Consider the following 27,834-nt stretch of genomic DNA (forward strand, 5'->3'; position numbering starts at 1 on the left):
TCGAATTTTATTTTAAAGTTAAGCCTAACTTTAACCACACTGCTAAATTTATGCCTGACCCTAACCTTAAATTAAGACCAAAAAATAAAAAAAATGTAGCCAATTTTGACTGTAGCTGTGGAATCTGACGGATGTCTAATAAAAACTGTGGAAACCGGTGGGTGGGGGTTGTCAAACTTGGATTACCGTACTTCATGACTATGCCTTGCCCAGTTTCCCGGCTCGCTTCAACTCAGTTCCTGTAACTTTACCTAGCGACGCATCCAAGTTCGAGGAGCTGGGATGGCGGAGAAGAGCCCTGACTCCAGCGGCTCAGTTGACCAGTGTCCCGCCCTGTCTCCGGAACAGAGAATGCAGTCACCTGGGAACGGGGCATCCAAATGGGTCCGTCTGAATGTCGGCGGGACATACTTTCTCACAACGAGGCAAACGTTGTGCCGAGACTCAAAATCGTTCCTGTACCGTCTTTGCCAGGCCGACCCCGACCTCGACTCTGACAAGGTACGGATATCTGTCTAGCTAGCTAACGTTACTAGCTAGTTGGCTAATGTTAACTAGCTAACCTTTGTCTGTTTTACACATCATGTGAATGTTCTAACGTTAACTTACGTTACCTAGCTAGCATATCCAGACCGATTTACTAACTAGTTAGGTAGTTATTTAAATTGTTTAGCCAGGAAGTAAGCCAAAAACGGATAGCTAATTTAGATGGTCAACGTTAGCTACTAACGTTGTTACTAGTATAGGCTAGCTAGTTCAGCTGGCCAACGTTAACTCCCAAATAACTTGTCTAACTAGCTAAATAACGTTACCGTTAGTTTTGTTTTTTCCTGTTTTTTCTTTCTGGATAACCCTCCTGACTACAGATCTACAGTAGCTAACTAACAAATATTAATTTGTACAGCAGCACGTTTCTACTCCTACTTAGATAACATTCGTATATAGTACTAGTCAACCACGATAAACTGTTACTGTAGCTATCTAGATGGTGAATATCAGAATTACGCCTACACGCAAATGGACCATAAAATACATTGTTGACAAGATCAACAATAGTATATATATTTTTTTGTAAATAATTGGGCTTATAATATACAATTGTGCAAATGAGCCCCCCTTTCTGGAAAAGGAGCGTTGCCCCCTGTAAAATAAAGTATGATAATCCACATGTTGAATATGTTTACCATCCTGATTTCCAACCCTCAAAGGTCACCATGCATCATTTAACAGGAGGATGACATTTAAAAGCTGGCAAAAGACCTTACAAGACAAGTTGGCTCAGTCATACAGATGGAGTTGCAATGACTCTTGGTCTCTGAACGATCCACAGTATCCAAGCAAAATAGTTTCATCCCATAGTTATCTAGGATATTTACGAAACTATGCTGATTAGCATTCCTAATTTGAAGTTGAGGGGAAAGTCTCCAATGTCTGTAATGTTCATGTGCCCAGTGTAATGTGGTAAGGATATGTATCTCTGCCCTCTGTATTGATTCTAGCTAATGATGGCGTGTGTGTGTAAAGGCTGGAGCAAGGCCGCTGTGGTGATCCTTGACGGATAATGAGACCTGCGAAATGTCAGTTACCCCATGTTGGCGCTGCTCCAAGCTCTGGGCACAAAGCTGTTGTATCCATGGATTGGCTATGGGTTTATGCTATTGCACAGTTCTGTTTCGATGTTTGTCACTGTACAAAAATCGTCAATGGTTTCGCCCCAGATTTGTTATTGATTGTCTGCTTTTCTCATTGTTATCGACTTCTCTTTCTTCAGGATGAAACGGGTGCCTATTTGATCGACCGGGACCCAACATACTTTGGTCCAGTGCTCAACTACCTGAGACATGGGAAACTGGTGCTCAATAGAGGCCTTGCCGAGGAAGGTATGATGATATTCTGGGATATGCTGAGACATGTCTGAAGAGTTGTGCCATTGTCATCTTTGTTGCTGTTTCTTTTTCGCTCTAACACGTCACACGCTAACAATCACACTTATTACATTTAACACCACAGCAGTTCTCATTAGCATACATAGTTGTTTTCAATTATTGGGGTTTTAAGAATTGGTTAAATACATTCTGTTCCTCTCAAGGTGTACTGGAAGAGGCTGAATTCTACAATATCCCTTCTTTGATCAAGCTAATTAAAGACAAAATCAGGGAGAGGGCCTGCAAAACAGTTCAGGTGTGTGGGCTTGACTAAAATTGTCATTGGTATCTGAGTGATTTCTTTCTTCCCTGAGACTGTCCTGTTGTAATCACTAATACAGAGCTCTGGATATTAAAGGGGGCAGTGGAGTGGCATGTCAGCCTTGCTGCCTCTAAGGCCCTCTAACTACTGGTGAGAGGCAAATCCTTGGCAAGTTAGCCTCCCAAGGATCACCTCTGTTTACATGGTTTAATACTGCAATGACTCTGGGCACAAGCTCCGCTTAAGCTACTGGGATTTCCAGGTCTTGTTGATGTATTGGCATTTGTCCAGAGTCTCCTTGCCAAGTAGATGAGGTCAGGAGTTGGCACATACTGGCTATGCTCTGCTCTGGGGGGGGTGGGAGATTCGTATGTAGCCTATTGAGAGCACTTGCTGCTCTGTTGCATGTGAATTAACATTGCCTCTTTCTCGCTCTCCACAGCTCCCTATAAAACATGTCTACAGAGTCTTGCAGTGCCAAGAAGAGGAGCTAACACAAATGGTTTCCACCATGTCAGATGGTTGGAAGTTTGAGCAGGTTTGTTTGACCTTGAAAGGAAGACATTGGGGAGTGTTCTGCCTCCTATTTTCAGAAATGTTCCTTTCGGCTGCACTTTGACTTGTGTTGGTTGATTTACTGTTCACAGATGATGCTGAGTTCAGTGTATAACATAAATACTATAATTGTCTTCATTTGTAGTCCCTATGAAATATAACCTTGCAGCATAATTTGGTTACATAGCTGTTATTGTGGTACTGTATTTATTTTTGTGAAAGTCAGAATTGTCTGACCATCTGCAAAAGGAGCTATGGTTGTGCCTGGTTCAAATAGACACTGGTTTCTGTCAGAGGCCAGGTTGCTAGAGTTAGATTTTGTCTGATGTTTATGGAACAGCAGATAAAAGGGGATGTTGCTGTTTGTTCATTCAGGAGGACACCCTGTACTAGGTGCATTTCTACTAATACCTGTGCTTTTTTATTTATATCTGTAATATTTTGATTGGTACAACCTTGCAGGGTGTTAGGGTCTTCCCCCTCAGAGAACTCATGAGTGGGCTCAGGCTGCTACTCACGTTTCCTTTTTTGGGAGCCAGCAAGGTGACAGAATGTTAGGCATTCTGCTCATGGCAGCTTTGTGAAAATGGGAACCTACTGTATAGTGTAGTCTGTTTATTTGAATTAGCTACCACCTTAACGACAGATTTCACCCTGTGGTCTAATCCAAGGGATACTAAACATTCAGGAGCAATGTAACAGCTCAAAGTGCTCAGGTGTCCTAGATAAAAGTTGGTGTTTGTTACTTTGACATTTAAAAAAAAATCCTTACGTAGAATAGAAATTGTCTACTGTAATCTGTTACATTGTTTTGACTATGCCTGGCAAGCTGTTGGAAAGATTCGATTTCCCATGTGTGCATGTTACCTCTAGTCCCTTAGAAACATTTCCCTTCTCATTGGGCATTGGTTCCCCCCCCCCCCCCTTTTTTTTCCCCTCAGTTGGTCAGTATTGGCTCCTCATACAACTATGGAAACGAAGATCAGGCAGAGTTCCTGTGTGTTGTCTCTAAGGAGCTACATAACCAATCATACGGCACAAGCAGTGAACCAAGTGAAAAGGCCAAGGTGAGTATTCCAGAACTGCAACAAAAACGTCTTTCATCAACTTCCTGACCATTGTTACAACCATTTATTGTGACTTACACTAAGTTTTGTATACATGTTGTCTATCACATGTCTAACATAAATGCACACAATTGTTTTATTGGTCATGGATGCTGCAATTCCTTTCTTTGCATGCTGCATTTCCTGCAGAGGACAAGTACAAGGATTGTTAAACATTTTGCCAATGAATGTATCTACCTTTCAATATTAGGGGACAATTGGTGAGATTTTGTTTAGACCCCTGCCATTGTTGCCTTAAACCTTTCTCCAAGAGCCCCTTTTCCCCTTGTGCCCCTTTTCCCCTTGTGCCATATCATCCCTATGAGCCCATTACCTAGAGCACATCCTGCTAATCATTATCTAGATAAGAGCAATGCTTCGATAATGACTTAAACTACTTTAATATTTAATGACCTCCTGTCACTAGCTTTTGCAGTTTATGGAATTCTCCATAGCCTTAGTCTCTCCACTTTCCAGTCAAAAAAATGAACATTTTAGGTTTCTTCCTGCCTGTTAAATGCTAACTCATAATACCTTTTGTCAAAGGTTTTTTGAAACATCTGTCTAGGATGAACTAAACAGGCCTAAACATCTTATTTTGCTCTGACCATTTTCTTTTGCAGATTCTTCAAGAACAAGGCTCTCGAATGTGAAGAGACTGTTCAGTTCTTAGGATTGCGTCCTGCTATAATGTCCAGATATAAAGACGCAAACTACATCACATTCTGAGGAGCATTATGGCATGCTGGAGAAGCTGGCTAACTGCAGTTTACACATTGTACACACCATTTTTCTTTCAGATCTCAAATCAAAATGTGCAATCGATAGCGTTACTCTGTTTTTGGGCCTACATAGTAAAACTGGACTGTAGATTTTCACACAGAGAAGGGACTGATCACTATTGTCCACAGCATTTATACTTGGTCCATCATTTACTCAGGGTCTCTAATAGTGTTTTGGAAGATGCATTAGGTGTGCACTGTCTGGTGGGACATTATTTCAAACATTTGTGCGTACTACATTATGCCAGTCCTTCGCATACAAAAATCAAACCTCTCTGAGAAATAAATTGGAAAGCAGGTTTTAAAATAAAGATATTTAAGACTATTTATATGGAGTTGTATAGATTCAAACTGTCTTGTTAGAGGTGAAGACTGTATCGACAGTTTTTATTTATTTTTTACATGTCTTTAAACAGAGATTATTTATGTCCCTTTCCAAATATCCTTTCAACCTGCACATTATCAGTTTTTTGGAAGGAGGACATTCTTAGAACTATTTCAACCAGGGTTATTGTTTGATAATGAGGTTGAGGTGATGTTAGGGAATGCCAGATGTTAAAGGACTAAAACTTGTCTTCCATCCCTGGACTCTGGCGGGTTTTAGTTGGGTTACCTGTTAGGCAGCCACTGTGGAACTGGAACACATTGTTATATTTTAGAGGACATTATACCTAGAGCCATTTGATAGGCACATTTTTTCCCCACATTGACATATGACAGTGACTGTTATCGGCTGGTGTTGCGAAGGGCCTGTTTTCCATTTTACGTGAGAAAGAAAAGCGTTTGTCTCTTGCATGAATTAGTGCATATCTGCTTATTTGTGTGTGTATACACAATCTTTACGCTTCTGCGGTTTGACTATATTGAGCTTTGACAGGGCTGTATACCAAGCAAAATTACACCAAACTGTGGCGGTTTGCAATCATGCAAGTTCTAAGCAAAAATGCTTTGGTCATGTATTGATGAAAAGATTGGAAATTATAATGCGCAGTCATTACCATTGTTCAACTTGTAGATGGTTGAGCTACCTATTGAATACGTTAACATTGTCAGTACATGAAAACATTTTATTTTTGAAAATGTTGCCATTGTTCAATGACCAAATGTCTGAATTTCAACTTTAATCTGAATTTCTTTTGTCTGCGATAAGGAAATTCGGTAGTCTACATGCATATCTATGAGGATTTGTACATAGAGGAAGTATAATAATATTCAGATGTGTTATCAGTGTATGCTTTTTCTTCCTAACACACACACACAGGGCTTTAACTAGTGGAATACAAGCTATAATTTCTGTAAAGGTCAACTGGACCCCTCCTGTTGCCTGATCAAGGTAAAGTTTACATGTCTAGTGTTTTATAATCGGGATCTTACTTACCTTGCCATTGTGACACAATGCTCTAATTTGGCTTGTTTAAACATCTGTATATTACTATGTTTACATAGAAACTACCTGGGTATCTGGGATGTCAGCCATTTATCTAGTACGCAGACGGATAGTTTTCCAACATTTTCCTTGGGCAGGTTTTTTCTTGTTCACTGAGTTGTCTTGTGGTGATAAGTGCCTCTTGCCTCTGGGGCTTCACAGTGCATGTGAAATCTGTGTAGTAGTGATGCCCATAACCACAAGGGCTCACATTTGTGTCCACCCTGCAGTGACAGTGAAGACATGTGTCTAGTGTGGTGTCCTTTGACTGCAGATTCTTAAAACACAAAAGGGGGTGTCAGCCATTGCATGCATGGCCTGATTCACCTTCCACCATGCCCTCAGCTTTACAGGACACCACTTCACTCCACTGTGACACTTCAGCTCCTGTTTGACCGTTATTTTCTATAATCCTTATCAAGACACATTTGATCCCTCTCTGAGGCCGCTGTGGGTTTCTAATGGGACATTGTTCTAGTTTTCCGTTAAATGTATTTTTAAAATGAACAGATGCAGACAATTGTTATTTTCTCACTGCTGTTCCTATAGAGTAGTATAAAATGTTTTGTATTTTTTATGCTTACTGTATACATACTATATTATATGTAATAGCATGTTTTGACTGGGGATAATGGAAATGCTAGACCTGGTGGATTTAATCAATAAATGGTAATGAATTCAACTCTTGTATTGTATTTGAACAAACTGTTGCACAGCCATAGAGAAATACTAACCACATGGCTGTCATCAATATGTTAGCTGTACTGTATAGAGCAAGGGTGCACTTGAAAGGAAATATGGTAATAACTAAACATCTTTAGACACTGGTTGGCCGTCATTGTAAATAAGAATTTGTTCTTAACGGACTTACCTAGTTAGATAAATATCAAATGACAGACTCAGGTTTGGTCCATCACAGGGTTAAATCATATTGAGCTACTGTTCAAACACAGTTCCATTCAGTAGTGCACAAACAAAGACCGTACAGTATAAAGATGGGCAGAAACTGCTACTCAGAGCCCCAAAGTGGATGTGTCATAATACCTATAAAACCTAGCGGTTAAACAGATAAATGGTTCCATATAATCCTCACGTAATGTGTAATATGTAGCCTACGGCAGGTGATCATATGATTCAATGTATAATTTTTTATTTTACTTTTTATTATGACATTGTATGTTTGTGTGTATATATACACTATTTTTTGAGCAAAGGGAACACTTAAACAACACAATGGAACACCAACTCAATCACACTTCTGTGAAATCAAACTGTCCACTTAGGAAGCAACACTGATTGACAATACATTTCACATGCTGTTGTGCAAATGGAATAGACAACAGGTGGAAATTATAGGCAATTAGCAAGACACCCCCAAAAAAGGAATGGTTCTGCAGGTGGTGACTACAGACCACTTCTCAGTTCCTATGCTTCCTGGCTGATGTTTTGGTCACTTTTGAATGCTGGCGGTGCTTTCACTCTAGTGGTAGCATGAGACGGAGTCTACAACCCACACAAGTGGCTCAGGTAGTGCAGCTCATCCAGGATGGTACATCAATGGGAGCTGTGGCAAGAAGGTTTGCTGTGTCTGTCAGCGTAGTGTCCAGAGCATGGAGGCGCTACCAGGAGACAGGCCAGTACATCAGGAGACGTGGAGGAGGGCAACAACCCAGCAGCAGGACCGCTACCTCCGCCTTTGTGCAAGGAGGAGCACTGCCAGAGCCCTGCAAAATGACCTCCAGCAGGCCACAAATGCGCATGTGACTGCTCAAACGGTCAGAAACAGACTCCATGAGGGTGGTATGAGGGCCCGACGTCCACAGGTGGGGGTTGTGCTTACAGCCCAGCACCGTGCAGGACGTTTGGCATTTGCCAGGGAACACCAAGATTGGCAAATTCGCCACTGGCGCCTTGTGCTCTTCACAGATGAAAGCAGGTTCACACTGAGCACATGTGACAGTCTAGAGGCGCCATGGAGAACGTTCTGCTGCCTGCAACATCCTCCAGCATGACCAGTTTGGCGGTGGGTCAGTCATGGTGTGGGGTGGCATTTCTTTGGGGGGCCGCACAGCCCTCCATGTGCTCGCCAGAGGTAGCCTGACTGTCATTAGGTACTGAGATGAGATCCTCAGACACCTTGTGAGACCATATGCTGGTGCGGTTGGCCCTGGGTTCCTCCTAATGCAAGACGATGTTAGACCTCATGTGGCTGAAGTGTGTCAGCAGTTCCTGCAAGAGGAAGACATTGATGCTATGGACTGGCCCTCCCGTTCCCCAGACCTGAATCCAATTGAGCACATCTGGGACATCATGTCTCGCTCCATCCACCAACGCCACCTTGCACCACAGACTGTCCAGGAGTTGGACCTCATCAGGAGCATGCCCAGGCATTGTAGGGAGGTCATACAGGCACGTGGAGGCCACACACACTACTGAGCCTCATTTTGACTTGTTTTAAGGACATTACATCAAAGTTGGATCAGCCTGTAGTGTGGTTTTCCACTTTAATTTTGAGTGTGACTCCAAATCCAGACCTCCATGGGTTGATAAATTTGATTTCCATTGATAATTTGTGTGATTTTGTTGTCAGCACATTCAACTATGTAAAGAAAAAAAGTATTTAATAAAAATATTTCATTCATTCAGATCTAGGATGTTATTTTAGTGTTCCCTTTATTTTTTTGAGCAGTATATATATTTATTTTTTTACGCTCATCTGTTACTGTCACTGTCATATTGTTGTCTAATATCTTCACTTTTGTTCTGAATGTTCTTAATTGGAAAATGCAAAAATTAAAATATTTCAAAAATATATTTTAAATGGTTCCAATCGTTTTTCCACAATTCATTTTTCCTATAGGGAAATTTAGAAACTATTAAAATAAGGGCTGTGTTTTGTGTAGGCTTACCCTGGTGTGACGTTCTGATAACCACGTAAATCTCTCAGATAAGGTGACTTATTAATATATTCAGCTCTATTTTCTCTCAGATCTGAAAGAAAATGCTAATTAGAATTAAAGTAGACATCATGCAAGACGACAAATCCCAGCAAGCTCCTGCACGTCATCTCTAGTTTACACATTTGCTAACAGGTATGTCCATTTAAAACTTGTACAAGACCGTTCACAGAATTTTCCATTTAAAGAAATGTAGCCAATTTAATCATTACTACATTTAGCTAACATTAGATAGTTAATTCCAGAGATTCTTACTTTTGCTTTGATTTCGGCAGTCTCGTCCAGATCGTCATGGCATTTGCAGTTCTTTATGACAGCCATATTAGCGGCCCCAAAAAATATTTGCAGCTAATTAGCGTTTCATTTTGGGGGGGGGGTAATATATTGATAAAAGTAACCTTGTCCTATAGAGATTTACACTGTTATCAAAATGTCACGCCAGGGTAAGCCTACATGAAACAAAGTGTTTAAAATCCTCTATGGGATAAATGAATCGTGGTAAAACAATTATAACCATTTCCCTGTTGGACCACTAGGCTTTATGGGTATTATTTAACTAGGCAAGTCAGCTAAGAACAAATTCTTATTTACAATGACGGTCCACCCCTGCCAAACTCTAACGACGCTGGGCCAATTGTGCGCCGTCCTATGGGACTCCCAATCACGGCCGGTTATGATACAGGCTGGAATCGAACCAGGGTCTGTAGTGACACCCCCAGCACCGATGCAGTACCTTAGACCGCTACGCCACTCGGGTGGTACTCTATAGAATTCCCTATCACACTTGTAGGCAATGTCATCGGGTCTAATGGTCCAGACTGTGCACATACATCCTGTCAAAGGCACTTCTTCAATATATAGTTGTTTTTTACGTAAATTAACTAGTCAGTTTGTCACTTTCACGAGGTTAGAGTAAAAACATGTTCCACTACTTAAGACATGGGCTCGAATCAAGGTTGTGCCTTCAGATTTCGAGAAAATGTACAACTGAGGAAGATTGTTTCACTTTTCTCACTGACTTCTCAAACCCCGGCTTGGTCTGCTTGGTCAGTTTCGCAAGCGTTCCTGGATGTCTCGCGATGTTGCACCTCTGGGTTTAGAAACTCTGTGGCACAACGTTGCAGAACGTTCTGATAGAAACACATCGATTAACTCTTTGGTAAATCAATCTAACACAAAAGTTTCAGTAGCCTACGATGCACCAAATATGTTCTAGTTCCGTTCTGGTTGCTGGTTGTACCCTCCTAAACACAATTCAGGTTTTGTGAACAAACCTCGTTTGTGAAGGGATCATCTGTATGTGTTAGAAACGAAGTAGTGTGATTATTGTCATCATAATGTTTAGTAGCTACTATATGGCTTAGTAATGCATCACTATTAATTTCCATACATAATGCAATATTTAAGTAGGAAAATACTCTCAAGTAATTACCAAAAATATTGTCATAAACTAATATTTTGGACACAGTCCTAGCCAGAAGATTCCAACCCTACTACACTTTTTTTTACAGTGAGCTGCACTGGGGATGGAAAGCCATCATGGTTAAATTAAAGACAGCTGAGCCAGCATATGATATGGGTCGGAAAACATACCTCAATGCAGACATGGGGTATAGAGAGAAATAGTAATGGTGTCTTTTTGTAGGCATTAACTCCGCCGTGATCCGTTGAACAAAGCCTATTAGGAAAATAAATGCTGTTTTTGTGGGGGTTTTGGATGAACAACAAAAATAAGATCTGTGGTAAACACAGGCTTAGGAGATCTTATATATTTTGTTCTATGAAATAATCTTCATAAGCTAACGTCACATTTTGTAAATGTTTAAGAATTTGTTATAAAAAAAGCTCAAATGCTTCATAATTCATAAAAGTAATGTTAACAGACTGCTATTATCGTACAGAACAAAACTAATAAGATCTCCTAAACCAGTGTTCACCTCAGACCTTTCTCCACTAATTTTTTGCATCTCAGTGCAAGAGGCGTCACTGCAGTACCTGGTTCGAATCCAGGCTGCATCACATCCGGACGTGATTGGGAGACCAATAGGGCGGCACACAATTGGCCCGTAATCCGGGTTTGGCCAGAGTAGACTGTCATTGTAAATAAGAATTTGTTCTTAACTGACTTGCCTAGTTAAATAAAAATATAAAAATTCCCATTGGGATGGCTGAATGAACCACAGGTAACTAATTTCCGGGTTTTAGGACTACAATCTGGCGAGCTCTACCAGCACTGAACTCCAAATGTTACCGTTATCCAAACTGATACATCGAGAAGATTGAAATACAGCTTGTTTTTTTGTTGTTGAAAGACTGCCCTTTTCGTCCTCATGCTATCAGTAGCCACTGGAGCCATTTTGGGATGACTGTACAATCAGTTATTTTGTTGTTCAACACGACGTGCCATTCCATAATGGCTGATGTTACTACTTCTAGTTAGCTTGAATTTGGAAAAGGGCTTGAAAACAAACAGTATTTTAATCTTCTGGTTGTATCCGTTTGGATGAAGGTCAAATTTGGAATACAGTAACATATCCCATCCCTGTATTAAGGTTTGTTTACTGACTCATATCTCATGCCAACTCTACATTGTCTTAAATAAACTATGACGATGTTCTGATCCCAGTGCAGCTCAGTGTAAACAAGCATAATGGTAGGGTCGAAATCTTTTGGATACATTCAGTCCCTAACTTTGGATGTACTGTCTCTTTAAATGCATAGCTGTCAAATGCTTTGCCTGAAAGTTATAATTAAAATCTTAAATCATATTTGTACCAACATACGCTGTACCTTGCATGTTCTGCAAAATATAATACATTCATCGTATTAGTTGTGACACCACATAGTTCTCACGGAATATTCAATGTTTCATGTTTTTGTCTTGTTAAATAGCTGTCTCATAATACATTTTTGATGGTAGAAAATTTGATTACATACACTCTTAATAAGCAACACCTTGTAGAAAATTAATTGTCATATTTAGTTATTAAAGCTAATTGTTTTCAGGCACTAGCAAGTAATCAGGTCCCATTTAGCCTAGGCTAAATTTCAGGGGGCTTTTCAGGAGGGAAACTTCACTAGCCTAGCTAGATTTGTCTCGAGTTAAAAAAAAATTTTTAAAATTGGGCTACCCGAGTGTTCTTTTAGAAATATAGCTAGTGATTTTTTTTTTATCACACTGAAGGTAAGTCTTTGTCGCCTACTGAGAATGTTTTTTTTTTTAATCCGTAGTCTAAGTTTTCGTTGTTTTTTTTGGTTTGGGGTTTATGAAGCTAACGCTAGAAAGCTTGTTAACTTGCTACTGTTAGCTAGGCTAAAGTAGTTGGCTGGCTAACTACGCTATCCAGACTGAAGACTGAAACACCTGCATTCACGTCGATCTTAAACGTCATGTTCTTTTCGGCTGGATATTTATTTAAAAGGATAAGGCATCCTAAACTGGACTTCTATGTAGCTAACCTAGCCTCGAAATGTGACGGCTGCGCACTCTGTTGCACACTTGTTTAGCAGTTTTTCGTGCCAGAATTGCGCACAGTTGCATTTTCGCTTTAGACAACAGACTGCATTTGTATCTACTGCTTTACAAGTTATCCAATCAATATATATACTTTATGGGGCATGTGTGTGTCAACAAAAGACACTGCTATAGCTAACGTGTTAGTTTGCTACATTTTGCAACCAGCGTTACCTGTTAATGGTGCTTTGTACCATTCCCGCTGAGTGATAACCTAACATCCAACAAATCTCGGTTGTGAGAATTTAATTCCTTTAGCCCAAGGCCAACATTTTCCCTGTCATTAAATTCTAGGTCTCTCAATCTTGTCAGCATATTGATAGTGGCACATTCAAAAAATGAGTTGCGTTAGTCTGTTATGAAACTTCAATACAATAGCCACAGATGGAACAATGAGACAGATTACACTGAATTTTAAAATATGAAGCAGCGCTTGACGTTTCCTCTCACTACCAAATATGGTAGTGAGAGGAAGTCCACTGGCGTGCAGTGGGAGAAGATACAACAAGCACATTCTCTCATCGATTAAACGCTTGATTTCAAAACAGTTTTTTATGTTTTGAACAGTGGATTAAATTCAGTGGACTTTAGCCTTTGCCAAAGTTTTTAAAGTCGCTTTGTTTAGGAGTGCAACGTTGAGTTATTGCACATGCGCATTTCAGAGTAGGCGTTCCCTAACGGAATATTCAGATATATGCTAGAAATGGCCAATAGGCTCGCACTAGCTCGTGTTTGGCTCTGCCCACCACCTTGCTTGTTCTGCCCACTGACTCATCTGTTCCCATTAGAATTGACAGTGTGGTCCATCCTTTTTTTTAATAGCTTTATTTAACTAGGCAAGTCAGTTAAGAACAAATTCTTATTTTCAATGATGGCCTAGGAACAGGTTAACTGCCTGATTTGTACCTTGTCAGCTCAGGGATTCGAACTTTCAACCTTCCGGTTACTAGTCCAACGCTCTAGGCTACCCTGCCACCACCCCATCTTGGTTCAGTTATTAAAATATTTGCTATAGCTTTTCTACACCAGGGGCCCCAGCTACCTACAATAACCGCGCTTCCCAGATAATGTGATGTAAAATATTTTCACCAGCGTATGAATCCACCAGATTATTCAGTTTGTTTTTTTTGTCTTGTTTTATCCAGTCAATGCTTACATTACACTCAGAGAAAAAAGGGCTCCGAAGGGGTTCTTTGGCTGTTCCCATAGGGGGACCCTTCTGGGTTCCAGGCTCTACCTCGATCCAAAAGGGTTTCTGCAAAGGGTTCTCCTATGGGGACAGTTGAAGTACCAGATTGCACCTTTCCTAAGAGTGTTGGAGAACTTAAAGCCTACCTGAAAGGAAGTAGTTGTACCTTTTTACTACACACATATGAGCAACAAGCTGCATTAGAATGATGTTGAAAACAATATGAAAGAATGAGGTCATATTTAACACATTTAGGCTAGGTCTCTGGTTGTGCCCCTTGGCACCTGTGGATGTGACCTAGTTGAAGTGGTTGCAGCATTGAGCTTTATGAGCACCACATTTGGCTGTGCTGTTATCCAGAGACTATTAACATTAATTGATCAAGTGCCAGAGAGAATTGACAACCACCTGAACTGATCTGTAGGCTGAACTTGTGCATCACATATGCATTGTTTTTCAATAGAACTGTGCACAACTGTTGATCCCTTTTTCCCAGTTGATCTGAGTGTTTCTGATTTAGGGAGTCATGTCTGGTATAGCCTTAAGTCGTCTTGCACAAGAAAGGAAGGCCTGGAGAAAAGACCATCCTTTTGTGAGTATCGAGGGACTTGGGTGGAAGCCATTTTCATGTCAGCAGTGCCTTTTCGTAGAAGCCAAGCTAGTTCTTTAAGGGCATGTGTCATTTTGGAAGACCTGTTTGTGAACGTGTGTGTTCTGGATCTTCTATTCCACATAACATTTTACACTATGCCAAGCAGAGCTGTACTGCCCTGGCCTGGTTGAATAAACTTTATTGATCCCAAATGGGGAATTGGAGTTGTCACCAGCATAACTCTGACAGGGAGACAATACAGGCATAGGCCTACATCTGAACACGTACTGCATGGCTGTTGGAACAAATAAAATAGCCTTCATTACAGGTGACTGAGCCGTTAACAGGGCAGCGCTGCCAACTAAACACATTGAGTTACGCCTCCATAGAGGGTCGGGGGCTAAGGATTTGTTCTGGGCAGGGCTGTAGTTGGCAAGTTCATGGAGTTGGACATTTAACGTGTTGAACAACACGTGTTGAACAACATCTCGTCTCTCTCCCTAGGGGTTTGTTGCTGTGCCAACAAAAAACCCAGATGGAACAATGAACTTGATGAATTGGGAGTGTGCCATCCCTGGAAAGAAGGGGGTAAGTCTCTCTGGAGTGAGCGCTGAACTTTATATCTATTGAAGGCACCACTATGTTCAGGCTGGAGGAAGTGATCACTCCTGTGCAGTATAATAAGTTGTCATTGTATGGTGTTTTTCAACTGGACAGCAGATCTTGTTTTAATACAACTAAGCAGAGTATTAATTGGTTGTAGGATATATAAAATACACTGAGGTGCTGGTACTAACATCTGTATAGCTGCTGGATGACCAGTGAACCAATGTTAATTGATTACCACAGTTGTGACATTCTCATTGCTTCACTATGAGTAACTCCAGTTACTGAAGGAGTGTTGACCAAATTTCTGTATTTTTCTCCACAGACCCCATGGGAGGGGGGCTTGTTCAAACTCCGAATGCTCTTCAAGGATGACTATCCTTCTTCACCTCCCAAGTGTATGTTTTCTCTTTTTAGAAAGAGAATCCAATTTCTCTTTTTAAAAATACATTTACAATATTACACTGATTAGCCAGATGGTGGCCCTATAACAAGAAAACGCAAACTTTCAGAGGTCATGCCCCTCACCCCATATTACATAGTCATGAAATTCGCTACAAGGGTCCCTCATAAGGAACTCATTTGCCTTGGACCCACAAGGTCCGCCATTGATACATTTGTGAAACACTTAAGGTGCTACTCTTATGGCACCGAATGACTGATCTCCATGGAACTTGATATGGCATCTATGGCCAAAGGTCTCAACGCACTATTTTCCAGACTAGTACCTAAAACATGGCCACAATTGACCCAGCGTTGTCCGTCATTGTGAATAAAATAAAATTCTTAACTTCTTACGGCTGAAATCCCGTTAACGGGGTCGACTTGACAACAGCCAGTGAAAAGTGCAGGGCGCCAAATTCAAAGTCTCATAATTAAAATTCCTCAAACATACAAGTATTATACACAATTTTAAAATACCTTGTTAATCCCACCAGTGTCTGAATTCAAAAAAACTTTAGGACGAAAGCATACCATGCGATTGTTAGGTCAGCGCCAAGTCTCAGAAAAATACAGCTATTTTTCCAGCCAAAGAGAGGAGTCACAAAAAGCAGAAATAGAGAATTAATCACTAACCTTTGATCTTCATCAGATAACACTCATAGGACTTCAAGTTACACAATACATGTATGTTTTGTTTGATAAAGTTTATATTTGTATCCAAAAATCTGTTTACATTGGCGCGTTATGTTCAGTAATGTTTTGCTTCCAAAACATCCAGAGATTTTGCAGAGAGCCACATCAATTTACAGAAATACTCAAATGTTGATGAAAATACAAATGTTATGCATGGAATTAAATATATACGTCTCCTTAATGAAACCGCTGTCAGATTTCAAAAAAGCTTTACGGAAAAAGCACACCATGCAATCTGCGTACAGCGCTCAGGAACCAAAACAAGCCATACAGATACCCGCCATGTTGTGGAGTCAACAGAAGTCAGAAATAGCATTATAAATATTCACTTACCTTTGATCTTCATCAGAATGCATTCCCAGGAATCCCAGTTCCACAATAAATGTTTGTTTTTGATTGAGAATGTCCATTTATGTCCAAATACCTCCTTTTTGTTTAGTTCACAAATCCAAATTCACGAGGCGCAGGCACTTAGTCCAGACAAAGTCAAAAAGTTCCATTACAGTTTGCAGAAACATGTCAAACGATGTATAGAATCAATCTTTAGGATGTTTTTATCATAAATCTTCAGTATTCCAACCCGGACAATTCCTTTCTTTAGAAATGAAAAGGAACGCAGCTCACTCACGGCTGCGCGCATGACTTAGCTCATGGCATTCTGCCAGACCTCTTAGTCAAACAGCTCTTATTCCCTCCCCCTTCACAGTAGAAGCCTGAAACAAGGTTCTAAAGACTGTTGACATCTAGTGGACGCCTTAATAAGTGCAATTGGACCAAATCTTACACTGTGTATTGGATAGGCAAAGACTTGAGAACCTACAAATCTCAGATATCCCACTTCCTGGTTAGATTTTTTTTCTCAGGTTTTTGCCTGCCATATGAGTTCTGTTATACTCAGACATCATTCAAACAGTTTTAGAAACTTCAGTGTTTCCTATCCAAATCTAATTATATGTATATCTTAGCTTCTGGGCCTGAGTAGCAGGCAGTTTACTCTGGGCACCTTATTCATCCAAGCTACTCAATACTGCCCCCTAGCCATAAGAAGTTAAATGACTTTTCTAGTTGAATAAAATGTTTACTGATGTTAATGTGGATGTGATCTGGCACATAAATGCATGTATCAGTCAAGCATGTTCATTGTAACTAAATTTGGTACGTGTATTGTAAACACTGTCAATACTCAACATATGCAAGAGCATTCATATTGACGACATGGTGGCTTTATAATGGGCACATGTTTTTATTGCTGTCTGACTCAATGATGAAAATTGGCACACATGCTCAGGGATGAGTCTAGCTAACTGACACAATATCTGACACCACGGGACCCATTTTACACTATGGGTGAGTGATACATCTTGACAAATGGATCTGTCATTTACAAAATTAGTGATTGCCCCAAAGGGGCGTTGCATTATTAGTGGGGGACGACATGTTTACTCATGCCTTGTTTTCAATTAAAATGGCCAACAAATAAAAAGCGAAGAGCAATTTTCAAGAAGGAATTTTGTTAGGACTGGTGTGAGTGGGTAGTGGGAAAACAGAACCAGCTGTTTGAACTCTCCTTATTGGTCTAACACATTTACCAAAACAGGCTGAAAATTCAGTCTTTTCAAACCGCTCTTACACTTAAAGGGCATTATCATTATGTTCATTCTTATTCCAACCTCTCTCTGTATGGATAGAGGGAGATATCTATCGAAAATCACTGTTTAATGAACTGCAAATAAGTGCCATCTGGAATTTTCTCCGGATTGTGCTAATTATATTTTCTCCGCTCTTGGCAGGCAAATTTGAGCCCCCTTTGTTCCATCCAAATGTATATCCCTCTGGTACAGTCTGTCTATCGATTTTAGAGGAGGACAAAGACTGGAGGCCAGCCATCACTATCAAACAAGTAAGAGCTTTCATCCAAGACCCCTTCTCTGGTTTTAGCTTTTTCTTTGCCTATAACTCCAGGAATAGTCATATACACTCTCCTCAGTATGTATTTGGACAGTGAAGCTAATATTACAAATTTGTCTGTGTACTCCAGCATTTTGGATTTGAGATCAAATGTTTCATGAGGCAGTACAGAATGTCACATTTTGAGTATTTTCATCTGTTTTAATCATTTAGAAATTAAAGCATTTTATGTATCTAGTCCCCCCTTTTCCAAAAATGCAGAGAAAGATACAGAAATAATAAAAGTGTTAATAAATGCACAACGAGTAACGCAAACGTGGCTATACACATGGGTACCAGTAGAGTCGATGTGCAGGGGTACAAGGTAATTGCCGTAGACTTTTTTTCAATTTTGTTACGTTTAAAATTTATTTTTTTTTAATTTAAAATCTGTAATGCACAGATTTTTTTTAAATCATCAATTTTCAAACAGGTGCTTAGAAATATTTGCAAATTTATACAAAAAAAACATACCTTATTTTGTGTTGCTTACCCTTTGCTATGAGACTTGAAGTTGAGCTCTGGTGCATCTGGTTTCCTTGCGCTGTTGGAGTCCACATTCAATTGATTGGACATGATTTGGAAAAGCACACAACTGTCCAGTGCAACCAAAAAAAGCAAAAACCAATCCATGAGGTCGATCCATGCCTGTAGATGTTCTCATGTTCTGGAACTTATTTTTATTTTTTTACCCCTTTTTCTCCCCAATTTCATGATATCCAATTGTTAATAGCTACTATCTTGTCTCATCGCTACAACTCCCGTACGGGCTCGGGAGAGACGAAGGTTGAAAGTCATGCGTCCTCCGATACACATCCCAACCTAGCCGCACTGCTTCTTAACACAGTGCGCATCCAACCCGGAAACGCCGTACACCTGGCAACCTTGGTTAGCGCGCACTGCGCCCGGCCCGCCACAGGAGTCGCTGGTGCGCGATGAGACAAGGACATCCCTACCGACCAAGCCCTCCCTAACCCGGACGACGCTAGGCCAATTGTGCGTCGCCCCATGGACCTCCCGGTCGCAGGCGGTTACGACAGAGCCTGGGCGTGAACCCAGAGTCTCTGATGGCACAGCTGGCGCTGCAGTACAGCGCCCTTACCCACTGCGCCACCCAGGAGGCCTTGAGCAAGGAACTTAAACGTTAGCTTTCTTACATGGCACATACACTTTTACTTCTCCAAAACTTTGTTTTTGCATTATTTAAAACAAATGAACATGTTTCATTTTATTGATGTATTATAATTTAAAATAAGTGTTCATTCAGTATTGTTGTAATTGTCATTAATACAAATAAAAATCGTCCGAATTATCGGTATCGGCTGTTTTGGTCCTCCAAGTATCGGTATCGGCGTTGAAAAATCTTATACCAGGTCGATTAGAAAGGCCTGCTCGCAGAAGTGTTTCAGGGAGCGTTTGGCAGTGATGAGGGGTGGTCGTTTGGTCGCAGACCCATTATGGATGCAGGCAATGAGGCAGTAATTGCTGATATCTTGATTGAAAACAGCAGAGGTGTATTTGGAGGGCGAATTAGTTGGGCACCCTCATAGATGTCATCCTGTGTTTACTGATTTGGGGTTGTACCTGGTAGGTTCATTGATAATTTGTGAGATTGAGGGCATCAAGCTTAGTTTGTAGGATGGCTGGGGTGTTAAGCATGTCCCAGTTTAGGTCACCTAGTAGCACGAGCTCAGAAGATAGATGGACGGCAATTAATTCACATATGGTATCGAGGGCACAGCTGGGGCCAGAGGGTGGTCTATAGCAAGCGGCAACAGTGAGAGACTTTTTTCTGGAAAGGTGAATTTTTAGAAGTAGAAGCTCAAATTGTTTGGGTACAGACCTGGATAGTAGGACAGAACTCTGCAGGCTATCTTTGCAGTAGATTGCAACACCGCCCCCTTTGGCAGTTCTATCTTGGCGGAAAACGTTATAGTTAGTAATGGAGATTTCAGGGTTTTTGGTGGTTTTCCTAAGCCAGGATTCAGACACGGCTAAGACATCTGGGTTGGCAGAGTGTGCTAAAGCAGTGAGCAAAACAAACTTAGGGAGTAGGCTTCTAATGTTAACATGCATGAAACCAAGGCTTTTACGTTTACAGAAGTCAACAAATGAGAGCACCTGGGGGGTGGGAGTGGAGCTAGGCACTGCAGGACCTGGATTAACCTCCACATCACCAGAGGAGAAGTAGGATAAGGGTACGGCTAAGGACACGGCGATTCAGACAGTTAGCAGGCTAACAGTTAGTAGGCCGGGGATAAACAAACTAGCAGCCAATAGACCGGGGCAAGCTAGCAGTTAGAAGGCCGGGTTAGCAAGCAGTTAGCATGGGCTAGCAGTTACAGACCGGGCAGGTAAGCTAGCAGTTAGCAGGCCGGAGCCGGCAGCTAGCAGTTTGTAGACTGGGTTAGCAAGCAAGCAGATAGCAGGGGCTAGAAAGTTAGCCTTTGGGGGACGTTGCGATGGGGGGTGTGTCTGTTTTTGCCTCTTCGTGCGGTGACGTCGATAGACCAGTTGTGGAATTAGTAGGGTTCCAAGTAGCTCTAGGTAGCTAGCGGGCCTAGCTGGTTAGCACAATGGGCCTTCATCGGGCGTTGCGCCTGAGGGGCCTGTTGGAGTCCTTGGGCAGATTATGTCGGTATTCCAGTTGTAGGGGATCTGCGGGGTTCCATGCCCCGTACCGGCTGTAGAAGGTGTCCAGCTATTGTAGCCCAGGAGTGTACTTCGGTGGTAGCGCAGGAGCCCTGGCCGGGCTAGCTTCAAGCTAATTGGTGCTTGCTCTGGGATGGAAACGCTAGCCAGGAGTAGTCATCCGGGATTGTGGTTAGCTAGTTGTGAAGATCCAGATGAAAATGTTATGTTTGCGGTAGGAATCCGGGGATAAAAATAACAGGTCCGTTATGCTCTGGTTAGAGCCACGTTGTTCGAACTGACGAGAGCTTTTCAAGCTGAAGGTTAGCTGATGACCGCTGGCAATGGTTTGCTGACTAATATCTGGTAGTTAGCTAGCTAGCTTCAGTTGAGGGATTCCGGATCCGAAGTAAATATAAATACTTTAGGGGAAAAAAGCAGATCCACGCCACATTGAGTGAGGCGGGTTGCAGGAGAGTATTTAGATGTTGCGGTTTACCAAAATATTTGAAAGGATATGCGATGAAAAAGATGTAAAACAATATATACAAGGGACACGACTGGACAAAGACGTCTGACTGCTACGCCATCTTGGCTCAAGATGGATTGAGACATCAATGCCATCTTGGATTGAGACATCAATGCAAAATAAACCATCTCTAGCTTAAACTACAGATTGTATGGTGTTTTTATCATTTTTAAAAATTATAATGTTAATTAGTTTTCCGTGAGTGTACGGACATCGAATCTAGGGACTTAAAGGGTAGGAAGCATTACTTTTTTCATCCAAGTAAGTGTGGTCAAAGAGTAACTTGGTTGTAGTCTAGATCTGGTTACCTTTAACTGCAAACACAGTTTTAGCGTTTTTACATTTCATTTCTGGATGTCTTCGGAACTACCCACAATGCACTTTCTGAACGGCATATGGAGAACAGCTGCTACCTAGCCATTTCCATCTGGCTAACGTTATCTACTACCCAATAGCTATAGGAGGACAGGCTCATTGTAATGGCTGGAATGGAAAATGTAAAGTTAATTCCAGTCCAGCCATTACAATGAGCCTGTCCTCCTATAACTCCTCCCACCAGCCTCTGGTTGATAGCACTGCGTGTGTCAGCCAGTAGCAAACGTAGTGTTAGCAGGCTAGTACTGATAACAATAGCAGGCTAGTTGGCTTGCAAGCTCATTTGTAGCAATACATTCATAGTGTTTGCTTGTAAGTTGGCAGAAAATGTAATTGAAACCGGTAGTCATGAGTGCAATCGATTGTGGGTTACTAATGCATTCTTTAGAATTCCGATCAGTTTTTATGTAGTAACTCAATAGAGAATTGAGGGAATGTTTACGCATATTCTAATTCAAATCCATAGGTTACATTTATGCTACCTACCCATTTAATCTTATCTGGGTTTCAAGTCTATGAAAATGCCCTTCATGTTACAAATTTAACCAGAACATTGCACATCCACTAATCATGACAAACTTCTGGTAGCGGGCAATATAGGAAATTAACACTGGTCTCAAGCCGACCTGCTAGTGAGTAGCCGGCTAGTCTTTATATTTTAAAGGCTAGCCAACTTGTAACTATTTGGTTGCTAACAAGGTAGAACAGTTTAACTTTTATGAATACACTTGTCTGTCTCCAACTGTTTGAACAGCCTGTTTAGATGTTGAAATCAAGTGGCATACCTGGATAAGATGCTTATTTATGAGAATGAGAACAGGATGCCAATTCCTTATGTAGATGTCTTTTATAAATGTGCAATGAGCATTAAAAAAAAAAACTAGACAGCTAGCACAAGTCTGGCTAAAATGCTGCTAGCGGTATGTGATGCTGCACACGACAAACGGATTATTTCATTTTCCACAATCATTTTCATTGATACTCCTGCTCTGTTCTACATTTTGGGAGTCGAGACATAAGGGTATTGTTACAAAGGATAAGTTCTCTATTACAGTAAAATGGTTTCAATGTGTTTTGTGACGGTTTGACTTCTAATGTATTTTTTTGGGACAAAATGCAAAAAGCGAGTTCAAACTGCTTGTCAGAGATGAGAACCTTTTTGTCTTTGTTGTGATTGCGGGGAGGGGTTTGGTGTCTGCAAGTGGGAAGTTGCACAGAAGGAGAGAAGGAAATCAGACCCTAAAGACAAAAGCTCATAAAAATGTATTCTTGCGCTACAGACATTTTGAGCATTTTTATGTTGCCCAGCCCTAATGTACATCCGGTCACTGTGGGGACGATGTCATCGATGCACTTATTAATGATGTGGTAAACTACTCGGTGCCATCGGATGAATCCCAGCACTTTATCGGTCTGTGCTAGCGAAACAGTCTTGTAGCCTAGCATCCGCTTTATTGGGCATGTCACTGGTACTTCCTGCGTATTTGCTAGTAAGCAGGAATAAGGAGGATGAAGTTGCGGTCAGATTTGCCAAATGGAGGTCGTTGGAGAGCTTTGTATGCTTATCTGTGTGGAGAGTAAAGGTGATGGAGCTTTCGCTTCTAGTTGCTCAGGTGACATGCTAGTAGAAATTGTCATGGATTTCAGTTTCCCTGCATTAAATCCCCAGCCACTAGGAGCGCTGCTTCTGGATGAGTGTTCTTGTTAGCTTATGACCCTATACAGCTTGTTGAGTGGCGGTAAATAGACAGCGCCGAAAAATATAGATGACCACCCCCCCTTGATAAATAGTATCAAAGTAGTCAAAGGTTTAGTGTTTGGGCCTATATTCCTTGCACACAATGACTACATCAAGCTTGGGACTCTAACTCGTTTGATGCATTTGCATTTTGTTTTGACAAATAGGAACTGAATGGTGATTTGATGACTGGAGTAATTTTATCTTGTCAAGTAGAGGTTTTTGAACACTTGTAAATTAATCCCGAGTGCCATGATTTAAGAAGTCATGAATAATGATTCCAGTTAGAGGCTACAACAAAACATGCTACCATCTCCAAGAACAGGAGATTATCATTTTTCAGAGGTATGATCTTTGTGCCTCTAACCTCACTTACCGTAATTCACGAATACATTTTGAGACAGTAAAACAGATATGTAGGAAAATATCCTTGAATAAAAGGTGACCTTCTGTACTATCACCTCATTGGGCCCCTGAGTGGCGTACTAGAGGCGTCACTACAGACACCCTGGTTAGATTCCAGGCTGTAACGCAACCGGCTGTGATTGGGAGTCCAAAGGGCAGCGCACAATTGTCCCCGCGTTGTCTGGGTTTGGCCAGTGTAGGCAGTCATTGTAAATAAGATTTTGTTCTTAACAGACTTGCCTAGTTAAATAAAATGTTTTAACTGACCTCAAATCCAAAATGCTGGGCTATAGACACAAAAAAAAAATGTTAATCTTTTATTGTCCAAATGCTTATGGAGTGATCTTTGCATCGGTGTGGATGAGAACTACTTGTGTATACAGGTGACTCTTGGCTGCACTGTAAATGGCTTTGCTGCAGAGGGCAGCATGGCTTCATGGTGGTTACTTATTAGGTCAAATTGATTTGAAGCCATGGAAAGTTGCGAACACAAATTGCCATTATACTTTGTTTTCATCCACAGATATTGTTAGGAATCCAAGAGCTCCTAAATGAACCAAATATCCAGGATCCTGCACAAGCTGAGGCGTATACAATTTACTGGTGGGTCTGAGTAGATATTTTAATTAAGTGAAAGGTTTGTCAAATGTCAGTTGGAATAGGATATACACAGCTGCTGGCAATCTTCTCATTAGCTTGTGCCCTTCCTGGTCAATGGTTTGTCTAGCTGTTTGCAAACATTGTTGCAAGGTTGTTAGTTGATACTTGATATTTCCAGGAAATATCTCATTCTTCATAACATGCCTCCATCTTTCATTTCAGCCAAAACAGAGTGGAATATGAAAAAAGGGTTCGAGCACAAGCCAAAAAGTTTTCTCCATAAAGCTTCAAGACTACACAAGATAGAAGAAATTGGTTTGCTGAGGATTTTGTCTCTGCCCCCTTTTTGTCTGCCTCCAACTATGTCCATTGCTCACCTATTTCCTGCTGGACTGTTTTAAAACTGAATGTGTGCCATTTCTGTCCATCACCCACATACTGATGCACCCTTTTGCTTTTTTGATTCGGAAGTCCTGGATTTGAAGGTGCACTATGCCGCCACCACAAAGGATATTCCGTACTTCAACTGTGGTATTTCTTTTTTCAAGAGCTAACGCTTGTCAGAAAAGACTGTACGAAATGGGAGTCACTTCTGTTGATTTTTATTCATGTGTTCAATGGTAGGCAAAATAATTTTATGTTCTGATAAAGATATAGAAAAACAGACCTCAATGAATCTATTCAAAGGTAGTTTAGTGTCTGCATCAGACTCTTAAGTTGTTTTGGTCCAACTATTTAGATTTAAATATGTTTGTACAAAGCTAGTGTTAATAATACATGTAGATGGACTCAGTTCCATCTTTCCCAATGCATTGTGTTGCCAGTTGAAGGTTGACTTTGGGTAACAATAACAGCTTTAGACTGTGTACATGATCAAATCAATATTCAAGGTAATTTTAATGCTTATAAACAAATAGTTGAATAGGCTATTTGGCTACAGAAGTGCCATTCCTTATCGATCGCTTTTGTCCAAACACATAGTGGAGGAGTTACTGGCTAGTTAACTAATGAACTAGCTACATCCGGTAGCTGCATGCATGACTAGAATGAACAACTAAAAGCACACCCTATTTCTGTTTGAAAATGGAGAAAGTGTAGGTGTGTGTGTGTGTGTGTTGGACTGTTTGTGCCCAAAGTCTACCTTTTTAAAGCTGTTTAAAAGGTTTTGAGTGACCTTCAGGACTGTTCAAACGAGACTACCTATGAGACAATCTGGTAACCCTACATAAGGGAGGATGTAACGGGTTTATAGATCCTGGCGGCCCGTCATTTATTTGGGTTTCTGAGATTCATATTTTGTTTGCACATAAGACTAAAACGCCAACAAATCAGCTCCAAATAATTTTAATTTGAGATCTGTTCCAAAGTATTCCCACGCATAATAGAGATGTGATTTGTGAGCAGGTTTTGAAATTGTCTTGTTAAATTTCTGTTTGTGATTCTTGCGGTCAATTTGCAGTCTGCAAATATTTGTTATGTTCTGACCCCCTGACCATCCGCTCAAGGAAAACTCGTCCCGCGCTGAATCTAGTTGCACTATCCCTTTAGAGCAGGGAACGTTGACATTTTGACAACTAAGACATGTTATCCATGAGTTCATATGACTGGGCAGGTAGAAAAAGGCAAAATAGCCAAAATATATCTCTTATCCCTTTTAATCAATATAACTAGGGAATAGTAATTGACTTCTGTGTGTGTGCATGTCACACCTTTTCAAAGAGGGAATCCTCTTCGCTCTACGCTAACCCCATGGGCCCTTATGATTGCGTTTCACATTCTGGTTACAGCTAGCAATTAACACATCATGCAAATTTCAGGTTTTGTGATGCAAATGATATCATTAGTGCAGTCACCGTCATGCACACCAGCTATACATCCTGTTTTGTGCCAGATTTGCTCAGGAACACATCAGTGTTGATATTACATGACCAACATGTTTATCAGGCTGTGTGATTTGAAGTGACTCATTCCTGTCTGATTGTCATTGACAGACTGACGTGAGTTTTTTGGGGGGCCTTTATTCCTTAGTTTCCTCTGATCTTCCTCAAATTGCTACTCTTACTGTGTACGTGAATAATAACCAAAATGAGTGTCGCTGTGTTGATGAACCAATCCGATGCCATAAGGTGTTCCTTGGGTTGAAGTGGCATAATTCTGTAAGTCAGATTTATAATCAGCTCAGTTCATCCACTAAGGCATTCACTTTCAGAAAATCTCCTTGGTGTCATACTTAATAAGCATGATACAAACATTGATTATACCTCAGTGACACCTCAGTGTGTTGTGGATGGCTATTGATTTAGTCAGTGTTAATTCAGTGTTCGCTACTTGTGGTGCTGTTTTGACAACCCCACGTTAAAAAAAACATGGGACGTGGATCAGCTCAAATAGCACAACTGAAAATTTCAGGGTGAGAACAAAAAACTGGGTGAAATGGAAGAGTGTTGATGACTATCTGCAGGTTGGCTTTATGGGGCATCATTAAACATGGATTAAAGCGAATCATTTTTTGCCCAAAGTTATTTTCCCCTCCTTACTCCCTAAACTAGGGGGCTTGTTATTTAAAGATACTGTGCCACTGCCACTTCAAACAGTTCCATCCAGCTGGGGCGGTGCACTAATGATGTGGCCATGGAAACGGAGCTGCCAGAGGGTCACCCTGTGTCTTATCACTAAGCACAAAACATGGACAATCCTTTATTCCCTTCTGCAGATTTAGAGTTAGGATAGCTGACATGATGGAAGATAAACCATGGAATAAATGAATTGCATATTCATTCAAACATGCTTATTCGCTGTGGAGGAATCTTACTTTTCGAAACCTTTTAACTGGGATGTGGGACACGCAGGAGAGGGAATCCTATACTATGTTCATCAGCAAATTGAAGAGAGTCGCAACCTGTCCTTGACGAGTAGGTGGAGGAGGGAGTACAGGTGCTCCATCTAGCTGCAACTTCAAAGGCCTAAGAGGACCCGTTGACTGGACTGTTGCATCCTCTTTCAATGCTGTGCTTTCATTTCTAATTTCTGACTGAAATCCTGGAGGCCAAGTGCTGTGACAAGCCATTAAAATGTATTCCGATATAGTCACACTCCTAGAAAAAAACTTCCAAAAGTGTTATTTGGCTGTTCCCATAGGAGAACCCTTTTTGGGTTCCATGTGAATCCTCTGTGGAAAGGGTTTTATATGGAACCCAAAAGGGTTCTTCAAAGAGTTATCCTATGGGGACAGCTGAAGAACCCCTTTAGGTTTTACATAGTACACTCTTAGAAAAAAGGGTGCTATTGAGAGGTCCTTAGGAAGAAAGGCACCTAGCAGCAGACAAAACAAATACGTTTAGAGGGGCTCTTTACATGGGAAACAGTCCAATCACAGTCTAACCCTTGCTGAACCCCGAGTCTCTAATTGTCAGTGACTGGGGCAGGTCATTCATTTTCATTATTAAAGAGGAAATATTAAAATAACCAACTCATCTGTTAATGCCATTGTCTGCCCACAGTCTTCCTCACTGTTTTTTCTCTCCTTTCGCTATAGGCATGGCAAACTATTTACATGAC

The 27,834-nt window shown here is 41.0% G+C and overlaps 2 protein-coding genes across 4 annotated transcripts; both read left to right on the top strand.

Moving 5' to 3' along the window:
* Positions 1-133: 133 nt before the first annotated feature.
* On the top strand, positions 134-6,738 carry LOC139421227 (BTB/POZ domain-containing protein KCTD5-like). 2 transcript variants are annotated; one of them, XM_071171912.1, is made up of 6 exons: positions 134-501; positions 1,772-1,880; positions 2,090-2,181; positions 2,630-2,725; positions 3,684-3,809; positions 4,472-6,738. In XM_071171912.1, the coding sequence occupies exons 1-6, from the start codon at positions 283-285 to the stop codon at positions 4,499-4,501; spliced, it is 672 nt and encodes a 223-aa protein (XP_071028013.1). In that variant the 5' UTR covers positions 134-282; the 3' UTR covers positions 4,502-6,738. The 2 variants fall into 2 exon arrangements, with proteins under 2 accessions (XP_071028013.1, XP_071028012.1); XM_071171911.1 differs by lacking the exon at positions 4,472-6,738 and adding an exon at positions 3,999-4,176 and having other exon boundaries at positions 227-501.
* A 5,170-nt stretch (positions 6,739-11,908) lies between these two features.
* Positions 11,909-27,063, top strand: LOC139421228 (SUMO-conjugating enzyme UBC9-B). Of its 2 annotated transcripts, none has more exons than XM_071171913.1 (7): positions 11,909-12,197; positions 14,237-14,308; positions 14,813-14,896; positions 15,240-15,312; positions 17,842-17,951; positions 24,200-24,279; positions 24,499-27,063. In XM_071171913.1, exons 2-7 carry the CDS (start codon positions 14,243-14,245, stop codon positions 24,557-24,559), a joined length of 474 nt encoding a protein of 157 aa, XP_071028014.1. In that variant the 5' UTR covers positions 11,909-12,197; positions 14,237-14,242; the 3' UTR covers positions 24,560-27,063. The 2 variants fall into 2 exon arrangements, with proteins under 2 accessions (XP_071028014.1, XP_071028015.1); XM_071171914.1 differs by having other exon boundaries at positions 12,076-12,197; positions 14,213-14,308.
* The last annotated feature ends 771 nt before the right edge of the window (positions 27,064-27,834 follow it).

Source organism: Oncorhynchus clarkii, chromosome 12, assembly GCF_045791955.1.
Source record: "Oncorhynchus clarkii lewisi isolate Uvic-CL-2024 chromosome 12, UVic_Ocla_1.0, whole genome shotgun sequence".
Classification (NCBI taxonomy): Eukaryota; Metazoa; Chordata; class Actinopteri; order Salmoniformes; family Salmonidae; genus Oncorhynchus; species Oncorhynchus clarkii.

Coding starts and splice junctions, on each gene's coding strand:
- LOC139421227 (XM_071171911.1), top strand. CDS start 283: ATGGCGGAGAAGAGCCCTGACTCCAGCGGCTCAGTTGACCAGTGTCCC. Junction 502..1,771: donor CCGACCTCGACTCTGACAAG/GTACGGATATCT, acceptor CTCTTTCTTCAG/GATGAAACGGGTGCCTATTT. Junction 1,881..2,089: donor TAGAGGCCTTGCCGAGGAAG/GTATGATGATAT, acceptor GTTCCTCTCAAG/GTGTACTGGAAGAGGCTGAA.
- LOC139421228 (XM_071171913.1), top strand. CDS start 14,243: ATGTCTGGTATAGCCTTAAGTCGTCTTGCACAAGAAAGGAAGGCCTGG. Junction 14,309..14,812: donor GGAGAAAAGACCATCCTTTT/GTGAGTATCGAG, acceptor CTCTCTCCCTAG/GGGTTTGTTGCTGTGCCAAC. Junction 14,897..15,239: donor CCATCCCTGGAAAGAAGGGG/GTAAGTCTCTCT, acceptor TTTTCTCCACAG/ACCCCATGGGAGGGGGGCTT.